Source organism: Pseudochaenichthys georgianus, chromosome 1 (genome assembly GCF_902827115.2).
Source record: "Pseudochaenichthys georgianus chromosome 1, fPseGeo1.2, whole genome shotgun sequence".
NCBI lineage: Eukaryota > Metazoa > Chordata > Actinopteri > Perciformes > Channichthyidae > Pseudochaenichthys > Pseudochaenichthys georgianus.
The window spans coordinates 16,494,978-16,508,306 of record NC_047503.1 but is presented as its reverse complement, the minus strand read 5'-3'; the positions used below and the strand labels follow the sequence as shown (position 1 = coordinate 16,508,306).

The 13,329-nt window shown below is 39.3% G+C and overlaps 1 protein-coding gene across 2 annotated transcripts in view; it reads left to right on the top strand.

The window, feature by feature from the left end:
* cnnm2b (cyclin and CBS domain divalent metal cation transport mediator 2b) overlaps positions 1 to 11,713 on the top strand; it is a 58,573-nt gene extending 46,860 nt beyond the window's left edge. For both annotated transcript variants that reach the window (XM_034096981.2, XM_034096915.2), the window contains 2 exons: positions 7,523 to 7,701; positions 8,344 to 11,713. In XM_034096981.2, coding sequence (XP_033952872.1) covers positions 7,523 to 7,701; positions 8,344 to 8,640 — 476 coding nt within the window. In that variant the 3' untranslated portion in view covers positions 8,641 to 11,713. The remainder of the gene's footprint in view (positions 1 to 7,522; positions 7,702 to 8,343) is intronic.
* Positions 11,714 to 13,329: the final 1,616 nt, after the last annotated feature.

The window sequence follows — 13,329 nt, the reverse complement described above, 5'->3', positions numbered from 1 at the left end:
GCCGGACACCGCTGAGCGCACATACAAAGACACATATGTTCACACGCTCATGCACATGTCCGCACACATAGCTACGGACATGCTGCCACGAACACAAACACACCCACATGAATCCGGAAATGCAGTTGAACAAATACACTCTCTTCCTCTCTGTAGCGGTGACCTACATTGCACCTTTAAACATGTTTTTTTCTCACCCGAAAAGCACAATCGTTTGAGTGTGGCTGTATGTAAATTATGCATTATGTGTGTGTATCCATGACACACATCGTTGCATTTTTTTTTTGCGTATTGACCTGGCCCCTAGAAACTGGAGTACTAATCTGCAAGAGTTCACATGCCAGGTCTTTGGCCCACTGCGCTCGGTCCACACACACACACACACACACACACACACACACACACACACACACACACACACACACACACATTCTAACATGGGATTACATACATTCCAGTCAGCGTAGTAGCATTAGCGTTGGCCAAGACTTTTCCACTTTGTTGTGTGTGATTTTCACTAGGCTTCTTTAAGAAGTGGAAAACATAATCTGGCTTTAATTAAAAAATGTCTAACAAAAATATTAGAAAAAGAACTAGAAGTCTTCCATGTGGTAACCGTAGAAGGAAGCAGCATCACTGGAGACCACCGACTCAATACCTGCTGTATGAAACTCCCCCCTAGCACCTAAAGACTTACGTTAGAAATTAGATTTCCATACATCACAGCAAGCATCTTTACTGAGGTCTTAGAAATTGACCTGGAAAAATGTCACCAATAACACAGGATTTTAAGTGCTGCTGAAGCTGTTGAGCAGCTAAGATTAGGCGCCTATCCCCACACCGCAGATTTGTCAGGCCATACTTAAAGGTATAGTTCAATTAATTTTTTTAAGTGGGGTTGTATGAGGCACATATCCAGGATCAGTGTATTTCCTTTAGTAGATGCAGGTTGGCAAGTTTGGAGAAACATACAGGTGTAACTGGACAGAAGTAAAGCCTGGACAAGTAAACTGTGGACAGCAGAAAAACCTGTTTTAGCATCCTAAAAAAGTAATAATATGTATTTATTAAATAGTGTAATCTCTATTTCGATTTTTTTTTCACAGCTTGCAGCTGGTAGCTTTACATTTCTGTGAGATAACATGTATGTTTTTGTCAATCAAGTCTAGTCTGGTCTGCTTTGAAGAAAGCATAGATACTGTCTTCTGTTAAAAAATGTTTCAAATATAGCATACACCTATCTACCAAATATAGCGATACACATACCTTTTCAAAAATCGGAACTATCCCTTTGAGTGCAGAGGTGCTTGGAGCTAAAGGTTAACATCAGCATGCTAACATGTCCACTATGACATTGCTAACACGCTGATGCTAGAAGTTTTAGTGTTTGCCATGATCCCCATCTTAGTTTACAATGTTAGCAAGCTAGCATTAGCCTGTTACAACAATACAAAGTACATCTGTGGTTGACAGGACTTTGAGTAGTTTTGCAGATATGTTTGCCATAAACCAAAGCCAATGTTGCTAATACGTCTAATTGTTATGAAGCAAGTTCATGTAAAGCCCGCATTTGAACCTCATTGTGTTGCTTGAGGGCAAGTGTAGGGATTACCAGAGTCATTAGGACTTATCGCCTTGGCACCACAGTTATCTATACTAAATGTCATAGTAATTCATCTAATAGTTACTGAAATATGGACCAAAGTCGTGGACTTGCTGACCGACTGACCAACATTGCCATGTTGCACCAAGCTGCTGCAGGTGTGACTAAAAGCGCAGATCAAGAAGTAAAATGTGGCCCCGGGCCGTAGTTTGGACAACCCTGATGTAGAATGAGCAGCAATACACTATTGATGTGTGAAAGGGGTTTGGTTGCAATACATTGTAAAATGTCAAAATAATTTTAAATAGTTTTAAATAAAAAAGCCTGAAAAATGTTTAAAAGCATATTTATTCAAAATAAGTGTTATACTGTAACAACAACATAACCATTGATGTATTAAGAGATTTTGGTAGCACTACATCTTTAAAAAAAATTATATTTTTTATATTTTTCGGCGTTGCAGTTTGTAGACGGTCCCTAAGCACTCCTCCCTGACGGCGCGTCTCGAACTGTTCTGATAAAAACAGCCTGTCCTCCTACAAAAAACGACCATATAGGTCGATTGTTCAGCAGCTAAATACGACCCAGAGTCACGTTTTAAAGTGTAGCACCTCTAGTGGTCGTGTAAGAAACAACATGCTCCTGTCGATTGCAAACGCTCCGGAGGGTCGTTTATTCACAAATAACCCTCTCTGGAAAATCCTAAATTGTGGAATAGTTTGGCCATTACAATGCTTTTTTATTAGATTTCTAGCGAGAAGTGTATATTGTACTTTTTATTTATTTATTTTTATTTTATTGTACTACGTCCAGTGGATGTGTAGGATCTACAGTTTGATAGATATACGAAGATGATTTGAGGTCTCGCCAGGAGAACGTGTACTGTATATGGGGCAGCTTCCATGTAAAGTTAGCGTGGGTGAAAACAGTATTTCCGGTCTCGAAGTTTTCATAATAAAACCGGAAGTATTCCCCACACTGTCAAATGATTACGCAGTGATATCTCCATTACTCATCCACTAAAAAACATCAGTTTATCCTTGTTAATTACACAATATTGACTGGTTTAAATTGTGTACAATGCTTTTGTGTTTTTAACCTTCGATTCGGAGAAACAAATTGTTTTTTCGGAGTTTAGACACAACAGAGTTTCCGAAGACACTACAATACCCAGAATCCCCAGCTATCGTTTGGGACTACAACATCCGCCTTGCTTTACAAACCCCGTGATTAGCCCTCGTGCTCTGTGATTGGATGTTGGAGTGGCAGTGCGACAAGGTTACGCTGAGCGTCAAAGCTCTTTGAAATGGAATGGAACCACGCCAGACTATCCAAAACTGGACTTGGACGGGTCCAGCCCGGCCCTCCCCCCCAGAATTACACATGCTGGCTATTGTGTGTTTCACAACATGTTCTATGGCACGTCTCTACTGGGAATTGTAGTTTTAAAAGACGTTTTCGTATTTCCCACAATTAGAAGTTGCCAGTATTAAACTGTATACATCCCTGGAGGTTTAGGGGATACGAAACACATTGGTGTTATCAAATTTAAAACATATAATTAATACATGGGTGAAAATTGCTTGTGTCCATAATGGGCAGCATTAATATACCACATGACAGCTAAGGTCAGAAGAGCTTTATTTAACAGCTGGTCTTATGTCTGTGACCCCTCCTGTTGTTAATTGATAAGCCTGAAACATGCACTTGTCAAGGTTCAGATGCACATTTAGCAAATATGGCAGTAGCCATCGATCATCTTAAGATAAGATAAGATATACTTTATTGATCCCAAGTTGGGAAATGTTTTTGTTACAGCAGCATGTACTACTTTGTTCTACTCCACTTCAGAGGTTAACCTGGTATTTTTACTCTACTACATTTATTTTTGTTACTTTGCAGATGCTGATTAATGATGTGAAATATAAACAACACTTAAATCAGACTTTAGTTACACCTGAGTAGTGTTGCACGGTGTACCGATACTTGAAAGGTACCGCGATACCCTGGCGTTAAAAACGGTACGATTCCTCCGTTTCATTAGTATCGGTACTTTAAGAATGACGGGGGAAAGTACTCCCGTGAAAAAACGCCGTTTAATAAGAGCCGTGTGTGTTCAGCGCTCTGCTTCCACTCCCTGCACTGCAGCCGTGCCTGCAGTCCCGCTCCTCTCAAGCACGTTCTAAGTCCCTCCCCTCTCTCGTGCACGCGGCCACGCGCTAGCTGCCAGAGCATGTGAGAAAACGAGAAGCATGGCTGCAAGTGGGAGTGCAACTGCCGCTGCGCCTCGGCTTGTTGACACAAAAGACGCCAGAAGTCTGTGAATGGGCCGTTCAGGTGTTCAGAGCAGAGCTCCCTGTCGGAGCTGCAGAGCGTGATGTGCACTGAAAAGTTTTTCTGTCGCAATATTATCGTTGAGCAAACTTAACTAGCAAACTAGCATCACTATCTGCTAACGTTAGCTTTAGCCTTCGTTTTCTATTAGTTTTTTTCATAGGCTAAACGGAGGTGGTATAAGTATATATCTTGTACTTGAGTTAAAGTAGAAGTACCAGAATGTAGGAACAATCCTGCAATCAAAATGTTACTCAAATAAAAGTACAAAGTATTATCATCAAAATATAGTTAAAGTAGCGACAGTAAAAGTAGAAGTGCTCAGGTCTTGTACTAGAAGCACCATAGTGTAGGAATACTCTGTTACAGTAAAAGTACTGCATTCAAAATGTTCCTCAAGTAAAAGTATTAAAGTAGCGACAGTAAAAGTAGTCATTGTGCAGATTGGTCCATTTCAGAATAATATATATGATATGTTTTATAATGATTGATCATGAAAGTGTTCTCAAAGCTGGTAAATGTGCAGCTAGTTTGAATGACTTTGTAGACTGCAGGGTAGCTGGTGAAGGTGCAGCTAGTCTGAAGTACTTTGTAGACTGCAGGGTAGCTGGTGGATTTACTCCAGGTGGAACTAAAGTCTGATTCAACACTTGATTATATTTCACATCATTCATCCAGATCTGTGAAGTAACTAAAGGGATTAAATACATGTAGTGGAGGAAAAGTACACCATTATTTCTGAACTGTAGTGGATTAGAAGTACAAAGTAGCAAAAGAAACATTGAAATACTTAAATAAAGTACAAGTATCTCAAAATTGTACCCAAGTAGTACTTGAGTTTATGAATTTAGTTACTTTACACCAGTGGCTATAAAGATAGAAAGACTAAGCCTTGCACAGAGGCATGACAATACATTTCAAAATGCTCAACAGTGCAGCCAAAATGTTAAACTCACTGCTACACAATTAAAATAAATGCTTTTATATATATTTATATTAGATGTGACTCTTTGGCGTTTCTGTTCTTAGTAATACTGCTGCTTTAGTTGTTCTGACTGCTAAAATCATCTGTTATTCCTAATTTTAAAGCCGATATTCCGTGTTTCCCTTTTTTTAAGAAAAGTATCGAAAAAGAATCGGAATCGCAATTCTTGACTTGGTATCAGTATCGAAACCAAAATGTTGGTATCGTGACAACACTACACCTGAGTAAAATTCAGCCTTATCAGTTTGTCTGTTTTGCACATCCTCCTGTTAATATCTTTGGACGTCCTGCACTAAACTGTTTTATTGTAGAGATCACGACAGTATCTTCTTGATATTTTCTATTCTATATTTCTATTATTGACCCCTATTTTGTATGTAGGCTACTCTTAATATTTAAATGTTTTCATCAAATATAACTTATTCAACAACTAAATTCAATAACGTGCTTTAACCACTAGGAGTTGCGGTTTAAAAAAACAGTGGTCTAGTTAATAAAACAAAATAATATCAAACATAATATGACTATTCACTTTATTGTGAGTTTAAAACAGAACGGTAAAGGAAAATACTGTTTCAGTCTCTCGACGTGAAGCTTATGCATTGTACCATGAACTTGTATAGACCTGTAACAGTCAACTGCATGAGGAGTTGGAAAGGGAGTTCAGAAAATCAGTAATATCTTTAAAAACTACAAAAAAGCCCCTTTCTATCAGCTGTGCACCGTTATGGTGTAAATACAGACTATCTACTAATTGGATCAAATATAAAAGTCAGCCGAATTAGTGTTGATACTGCAAGGAGATGTATTGTGTGAAAAGAAATGGAAGATGTTGTTTAATTGTTGATATATTTATGGTCCACGTCACGTATTCAGTTTTGGCGGATTTGGCGGATGTGGCGTATTTGTGAATAAACAACCCTCTGTAACGTTTGCATTCAACGTGAGCACTAGAGGCCGACAACTTTAAAACGTAATTATAGGTCGTATTAAGCGCTTGAACAATCGACCCATTTGGTCGTATGAGTTGGAGGACTTGTTGGATAAAAACGACTCTGTAGCTCGTTATGATTGTAAAGTCATGTTGTTTGTATTTGTACAACGTTATGTGCATGGGAGTTATTGATCTGCGAAATTTGAATCTGTCAATAACTCAGCTCAGAGTAGGTTATGCTTTGCGACGTGCATGTCCCCTCGCTCTGAGTGTTCTCTTGAGGTGTCTTTCACGTATGTGAAACCCGTGACTATTGCCAAGCACTGATGTTATATCTTTATATTTTAGGCCAAGCTCAAAGTAAAAATCGATGAACCGCTCCATTGTTGTGGTTTCTGGGTTTCTGTGTTGCTGAAATTACCCGGAATAACATTGAGCTAAATGAAAAGTTTTGCGAGATCTCACAAAAGTATTGCAAGATCTTGCAAAACAAGATATTTTTTAACCAATTTTTTGTTTCTTCTCCATGTCCCCTAGGGGGCTCCGTAGAATAGTCCCTGCTTCAAACTCTGCATATAAAAATGGCCTCAAGCTATTTTTCTCTGGATATGGCAACCCAGGAAGGACAATTGAAATTACAGAATAGATGACAACACACATGTGAAGTAAAAGCATTCCCTAATAATGAGTTCAAGCAGAGATCAGACTGTGACATGAGCTCTCTGTTGTTGAATGACTATAGCTTTGGGTGATTTGTTTTTCCACGTCTTAAAGGTCCCATGACATGCTTTTCCGGTTACTACCCGTCCCCTTGTGTGTTATGTAGCTTTTTATGCTTGTAAACGGTCTGCAAACCCTCAAAGTACACCCTGTAGCGAGTAAAATTCTAACACAGAAAAGACCTGTCTATGCTGCCCCAGAACGCCTCGTTGGAGATTTTTCTTTTTTCATTTTTTTCTTCCTGGTCATAGTGACGTAACGGTCATAGTGACGCACTCACTCAGCCTTATCTTTTCTCAGCCGCGGCTCCGTGGAACTCAGCCTGAGCACACACACACCACGGCTCCGCGGATCTCCGCGGTGTCTCGCTGTCTCGCAGACCCCACGCAGCAACCAGGAAACAACACCAGTAATCCAGCTCATACTGTCCACTCCTCAAGCCTCAAAGGGCGGAGCAGCGAGCCCCGCAACGTCCCGCCAACACGGCACCCAGACCCCACGCAGCATTCTCATCTGTTTGTCATTGCTGGTGTCATTTTCTGGTTGCTAACAAACGCCATTCTAACACATAAACACTGATGTTCCGCTGTAACGGTGGTGATCTCATCAGAACAGAGTCGGCGAGCTGACCAATCAGAGCACAGTGGGCTCATAGGGAGGAGCTCCAACAAGCCGTTAAGGACAGAGAGTGAATACACATACTATACAGAGATGCTGAGAAACCAATGTGATTTTGGAACATTGAACAATGTAAATCTATTCTAGTAGACCTCAACAATGGAATTATGATCAGTAGAAATGGCCATGACATGGGACCTTTAAACATTTTTAGTTGTGAACGAAACATATAGGCACTGACAACAGCCAAGGTTGAAAATATATTTTCTGAGATACTTTTACATTTCCTGGTTTAAATCAATTCTGTTCTCTCATCAACTCCTCACAGAAAATAAATCTCCTCCGCGGCCGTTTGGACTCAACCACTCAGACTCCCTGAACAGAAGCGACCGTATCGACGCCATCACCCCGACGCTCGGCAGCAGCAACAACCAGCTCAACTCCTTCCTGCAGATCTACGTACCCGACTACTCAGTCAGAGCGCGCACAGACCTGCAGTATATAAAGGTGAGAACACACACAGATGAACAAGACCGGCCCACTGAGACTCAAATGTGTAAACATAAATGCTGGAATAGAAGATTCTTACAGGCTTTTTACTAAACTATGACTTATTTTGAAAACTTTTTTCATTATATAATTTAGAATTACTTTTACATTCCACACTATGATATTTTTACATATACTAAACTATTACTTTTTTATGCTCGACTTAATTACGACTTTTTGACATACCTTTTTATGACATCATATATTATGACTTTTCCAAAAAGTTCATAATGTACAATACTATATCTTGTCTAAGACATACAATACTGACTGTTTTTGGAATAATATATGATGACTATGTTTTATGACAGCTTCACAATTTCTTTTGAATAATATATCAAAGCATATACCGTGACTTTCTTATGATATTTAATACTTTGACATTTTAATAACTAGCTATACTTATAATATAGTATACTGTATACATTATTTATTTATTTTACACAAAGGAACTTGAATACACAAATAAATACACATATGATAACGTTTTCGTATATAAATAAAAAAAATTACGATTTTCTAAGTGTGAGGTCATCAGGCAGGTTGCTCTGGGAGTACCTACCATCACAACTGCTGTGACATTTGACCTTACTATCCTAGGTAACACGCCAGCAGTACCAGAACGCTGTAATGGCGTCCCGGATGGACAAAACGCCACAGTCGACAGACAGTGAGTTCACTAAGATAGAGCTAACGCTGACGGAGCTCCACGACGGAGTGGAGACCCCCACCGTCGTTGTCACCAGCACAGCCGGCACCACCAGCACCACCAGCACCACCCCTGCCGTGTCCGTAACCGTCGCCAACGAGACGTCCCACCTGCTCAACCAGCAGCAGCAGAACTGTGTGGGTCTCAACAGGAGTAACCACACCGCCCACAACGAGGGACCCATCTAGCCCCCGCCGAGCCCGGTGGAGACCCAGACTCCACCCTGTCTCGTGGACACGCGCAGCGTTGTGGCGTAGGTGATGAGGGAAAGCGGGGAAGTGGAGGCGGGTGGAGTGAGGGTTCTGCTCCAACCAGTAGCCCCCAGTCAGTCAGTGAGACCCTTTCATGGAGGGGCAAGTGGGTAAGACGGGTGCTGCGCCCCCTGAACGCCCCCTACCTGAACGCTGTCAGAATCCCTGCTGTACTCACCCTCTCACAGGGGGTGCACTCAGACAGTATGTGCGACTGAGCTTCTTTTTGGGACAATCTGACACTTTCATAGCGCTGACTAAAAGATGACAGAGTGCATGCAAACCCAGTTCCTATGCCTGAAACACACAACAAAACGCAACACTCGCTGTATTTTCTTCTCAGGCCAAAGACTTTGGTCCCCCCTTCTTACACTGGACACAGACTGTTTTGCAACACACACATATTCAAACAGTCACAATCCCCAAACACACACAAATGCAACCCCCCCACCCGTGCATCTTTCAGGGAGGCTCAGTCGACTGTTGATCCCATCAGCAAGGACTCAAACCCAAACAAGCAGAGATTGGTCAAAGACTGCACCAAAAACCGCTTTGAAGGAAAACCGTTAAAAACCACGAACCAAGAATGTTATCCTGTATTTATTTATTTTATAATATTGTATGTATATATGTACGCGTGGAGACATGATATGACATAAACTGGCATAAGAGCATGCCTATAAGCATGTACACAAAGGTGTGCGCAGGGGCGCACGTGTCATATCAAAAAGGACATGCTACATATATGGAGACGAACATCCATTCATGTAAATGAGGAGGTGAGGGTCTTTTACAGATACAGTATGTATATTACAGATCTTGTTATTTTTACTATTATCCTAAATCAGGCTTATGGTACACTATCTTTTTCACCTTTAAAAAAATCACACTATTGCCTTTAAGAGAAATCATATAATTAATTATTTTTAACAAAGTGCAATGAAAAGCAATTTATTTAAGAGATGATTATGAATTTTTCAAAAATCACTGTATTATAAATTGACAGATATATTTGTATGTACTGTATGTATATTTGTTTTTTTGAAAAATGCTAAACAGCAGCCATCCACAAGCAAATTTGTCCTAGTCAGTCTCTCTTTCTCCTCGTCTCTTTCATGTTTCTGCATCCTTTGACCTCACGTCCATATGGGATTAATGATGCCAACACTATTCACCACAGTGTAATGAAATGGGGAGGGGGAAAACGGATAGGGTGTAAAAGTGCCAACACGGCACCTATTTGTGGGAAGGTTGTCCTTTTTTTGCCAATTTTACGCATAATCAAGCTTGATAATTGCACAGTATTAATGACCTCATCTAACATGTTGAGCATCATCAACGTCACAAAAAGTAACCTCGACATTAAACATGTCCATGAATGATACAAAGCTATGCTTTTCCACTGTTTGTGTGTGAATGTGTTTTTTTGTGTGTCTACAAAACATAGCCCTTTGGTTTAGTTGATAAAGGCTGTTGACAGGAGTGAATGTGAAAGAGACTAGACTTTCCTTGTTTTGGCTCCCCACACATTGTGGATTTTAATCCATGTTTAATAATTCCTGATTTAATTCAGTTTGACGTTTTAAGTATATTCTTCACAAATGTTGGCTGCTATTAAAGAGATATATTTATATTGATTTCATTTTATCTTAGAAACATTGTACCCATATATGTTTGTTTCTTTCACACTTTAAAGAACACACAATCAAGGAATAGTTTGACATTGTGGGAAATACACTAAGATGTCTTCTTTTTGAGAATTAGACAAGAAGATTGATACCACCATTTTTTCAAATATGAAGCTACAGTCGGTTAGCTTAGCCTAGCATAACAACTGGAAACAGCTAGCTAGCAAGCCTGGGTCTGCCCACAAGCTAATAAAAAACACTACTACTCTACCATATATGAAGCCTATTAATTTCTCCTTAGTCTTAAACAACTTTTTTCTTGGACTATCACATCCCTCCTGGAGTAGTAATTAATAATCTTTAGTCTACACGCTAAACTAAGCTAACACTCCTTGCTCCAATTTAGGATACGTGGTCTCAATCTTCTCACGGAATTCTTGGCAAAAAAGTAAATAAGTGTAAATGTCAAACTATTCCTTAAAGTATTTTTTATGTTATTAGTATTTTCTTTCTTTTGTACTTTCTTGCCCTAATTGTTTTACCCCATGAAGACAGGAATGAGTGATAAGATACTAGGCTATTTGTGCTTGAAATGTTTCCTAAAAGTACATTATGTCTTAATGTAGAGTATATTCAGTTTACTTAATATCTGTAGAGGCGTAGATTTTTAACTCTAACAAAAATTACTTAAATTCCACTTTCAGGCCTGTTCATTAACATAACTGTTGGTTGGCAGTTTTCTGGCCACCCTACAGGCAAACAGTGTCCTCAAAGCTGAATTATTTTAAATATTCAGTTGCAGTTTGAATCCACTGGTGGTCGCTGTTTCCACATGTAATCCAATGTATCTGTAACACAGCACACATGGACAAACAGCCCCTCCATCTGCTTGGCTACGAGGGTCGTCTCGGTTGCATAACCAGAAATAGAGTACGTCTGCATTGTTTGCAGCTGTGTTGTTTATTGTTTACTTGAAAGTGCTCCTATGCAGCGGGCTGCTCCTGCTCTGCTGGGACAATCACTCCGGAGATACAGCAATGAATGAGATCAGATTGTGACATTGTGCTTTACAGACTCAGTGCCTGACAGGATAACAAGAAGCATGGAGACAATTAAAAAAACGCACAACAGCAAACACTGGGAAGAAGCATCACCTGTGACTGAATATTCTGTTATACACACGTTTTATCTTCTTTTCCTCCCATCTTCTGCTGAACACAAGATTATTATCCGTCCATTATGTGAATGCTTTGCTGGCCTATGTTGAACTGGTCTTTTGTCCATCCCAATGCTGCTACTTCTGTACCCATGTGCTGTCCATAATGCTTCTTCTTCCTGACGACAACATTCCCATTGCCTCCTGCAGCTGGTGGCTTAATAAAAAAGTGAATGATTAACAGACAGACAGTGGCTTAATCTCCTCGATTTAAAAGCTCTGCTGCTTCTGAATGTTCTCTTATCAGGTTTTTTATTGGTACGCTTTAGAAATGTACAAACACTTTGTAGTATTGTACAAGATTAGCAATTCTAAGTGAAGTTCACGGGCAATAAAATGCACCCCTAATCAAACTTTAGCTGGATATTGCTTTGTGACAGACCCTGTGGTCGGTTTGCTGACTTGAATGCTTTTTGCTACTGCTGTATATACTACTTTACAGCATAGTACTATCCTGTAATTGTGACGAAAGTGGCTATTTTTAACCAAATAGTCTCACTTCAAGACTTGGAAAGTCACATTTTTACTCATGTATAATAGTATTGGCTTAAAAATATACTAAAAGTACTCCCTATAAAGAATAATGTGAATTATATTACTACATTATAATCATTATGCACTGAATTGAAGAGTTGGAGATCTTTGAATTACTTTTCATACTTATTTTGTTGGTATAATATTACCCCAATAGATACAAGTTGTATCTTAATCTGCATTACATCATAATTGATTTGTTATATATATTTGATGTATTATTATTCTGAATCTGCAGTTATAAAATTAATGCAGTGAAGTAAACATAACCTGTGCCTTTCAAATATAGCAGAAAATGAAAATACTCAAGTCTAAGTAGCTCAAAAGTTTACTTGAGTATAATACTTGAGTAAATGCATTTAGTTATTTTCCACCACTGTGGTAGTTCTCGCACATTTTGCCATGATGACACAGACACAGACTGACAAAGTGAAAACACCACCAGCGTTCAGACCCAGCTGGTAAATAGAGGAACGATTCTTAGTCCTGCAGGTCTCCCTTGAAAAAGAGATCAATGATCTCAATGGGATTTCACCTGGATAAATAAAGGTTTTGAATTGAATTGAATTAGGGGTTGAACAGCGTTTGGCTGCGCAACATGAATGTGTATTGAGTTACAGCGGTTCGTATTTACTGCCCTTGAACTTATTATTGCGTGTGTGAACCACCATGACATGCACGTCTGCTATCAGGCATTGCATAAGTCTTACGCCAATGGAAACATCACCTTGTAGAACTTTCTACAGCCTCCACCCCTTTGTCTTCTTTACTGTTTCTCCTCTTTCTAGATCCATGATGATGATCAACCTCAGGGTCAAAATGAGCTGTGTGCCCTCATTGACCTCCTGTCTCTCACATTTTCTCACATGTATTAGCTATGGATATGTGTTGGTCTACTGATAGATCTTGTTCATTTGTACCTTGTTAACTCAAAATGCTGTTTATATTCTGTTTTACTTAGTTAAAAGCAACAATACTACAGTGTAAAAAGACAAGAGTCTGGCATGCAAAAGCTAGTTGTGTACATAAATACCAGCATAAAATAAACATGACCAACAATAAATTACTATTTAGAATATCCAATTCATATTAAATATCTCACTAAGTCCATAAAAATACAGCATAATTTATTGGATTTATATTTTATATTTAGAATTTGAATTACAATACTGGCTTCCAAAATATGAGGAAGTAGAGGTAAAGATAATCATAAAATGGAAAACTCGAGTTAAGTAACTCAAAATTCAG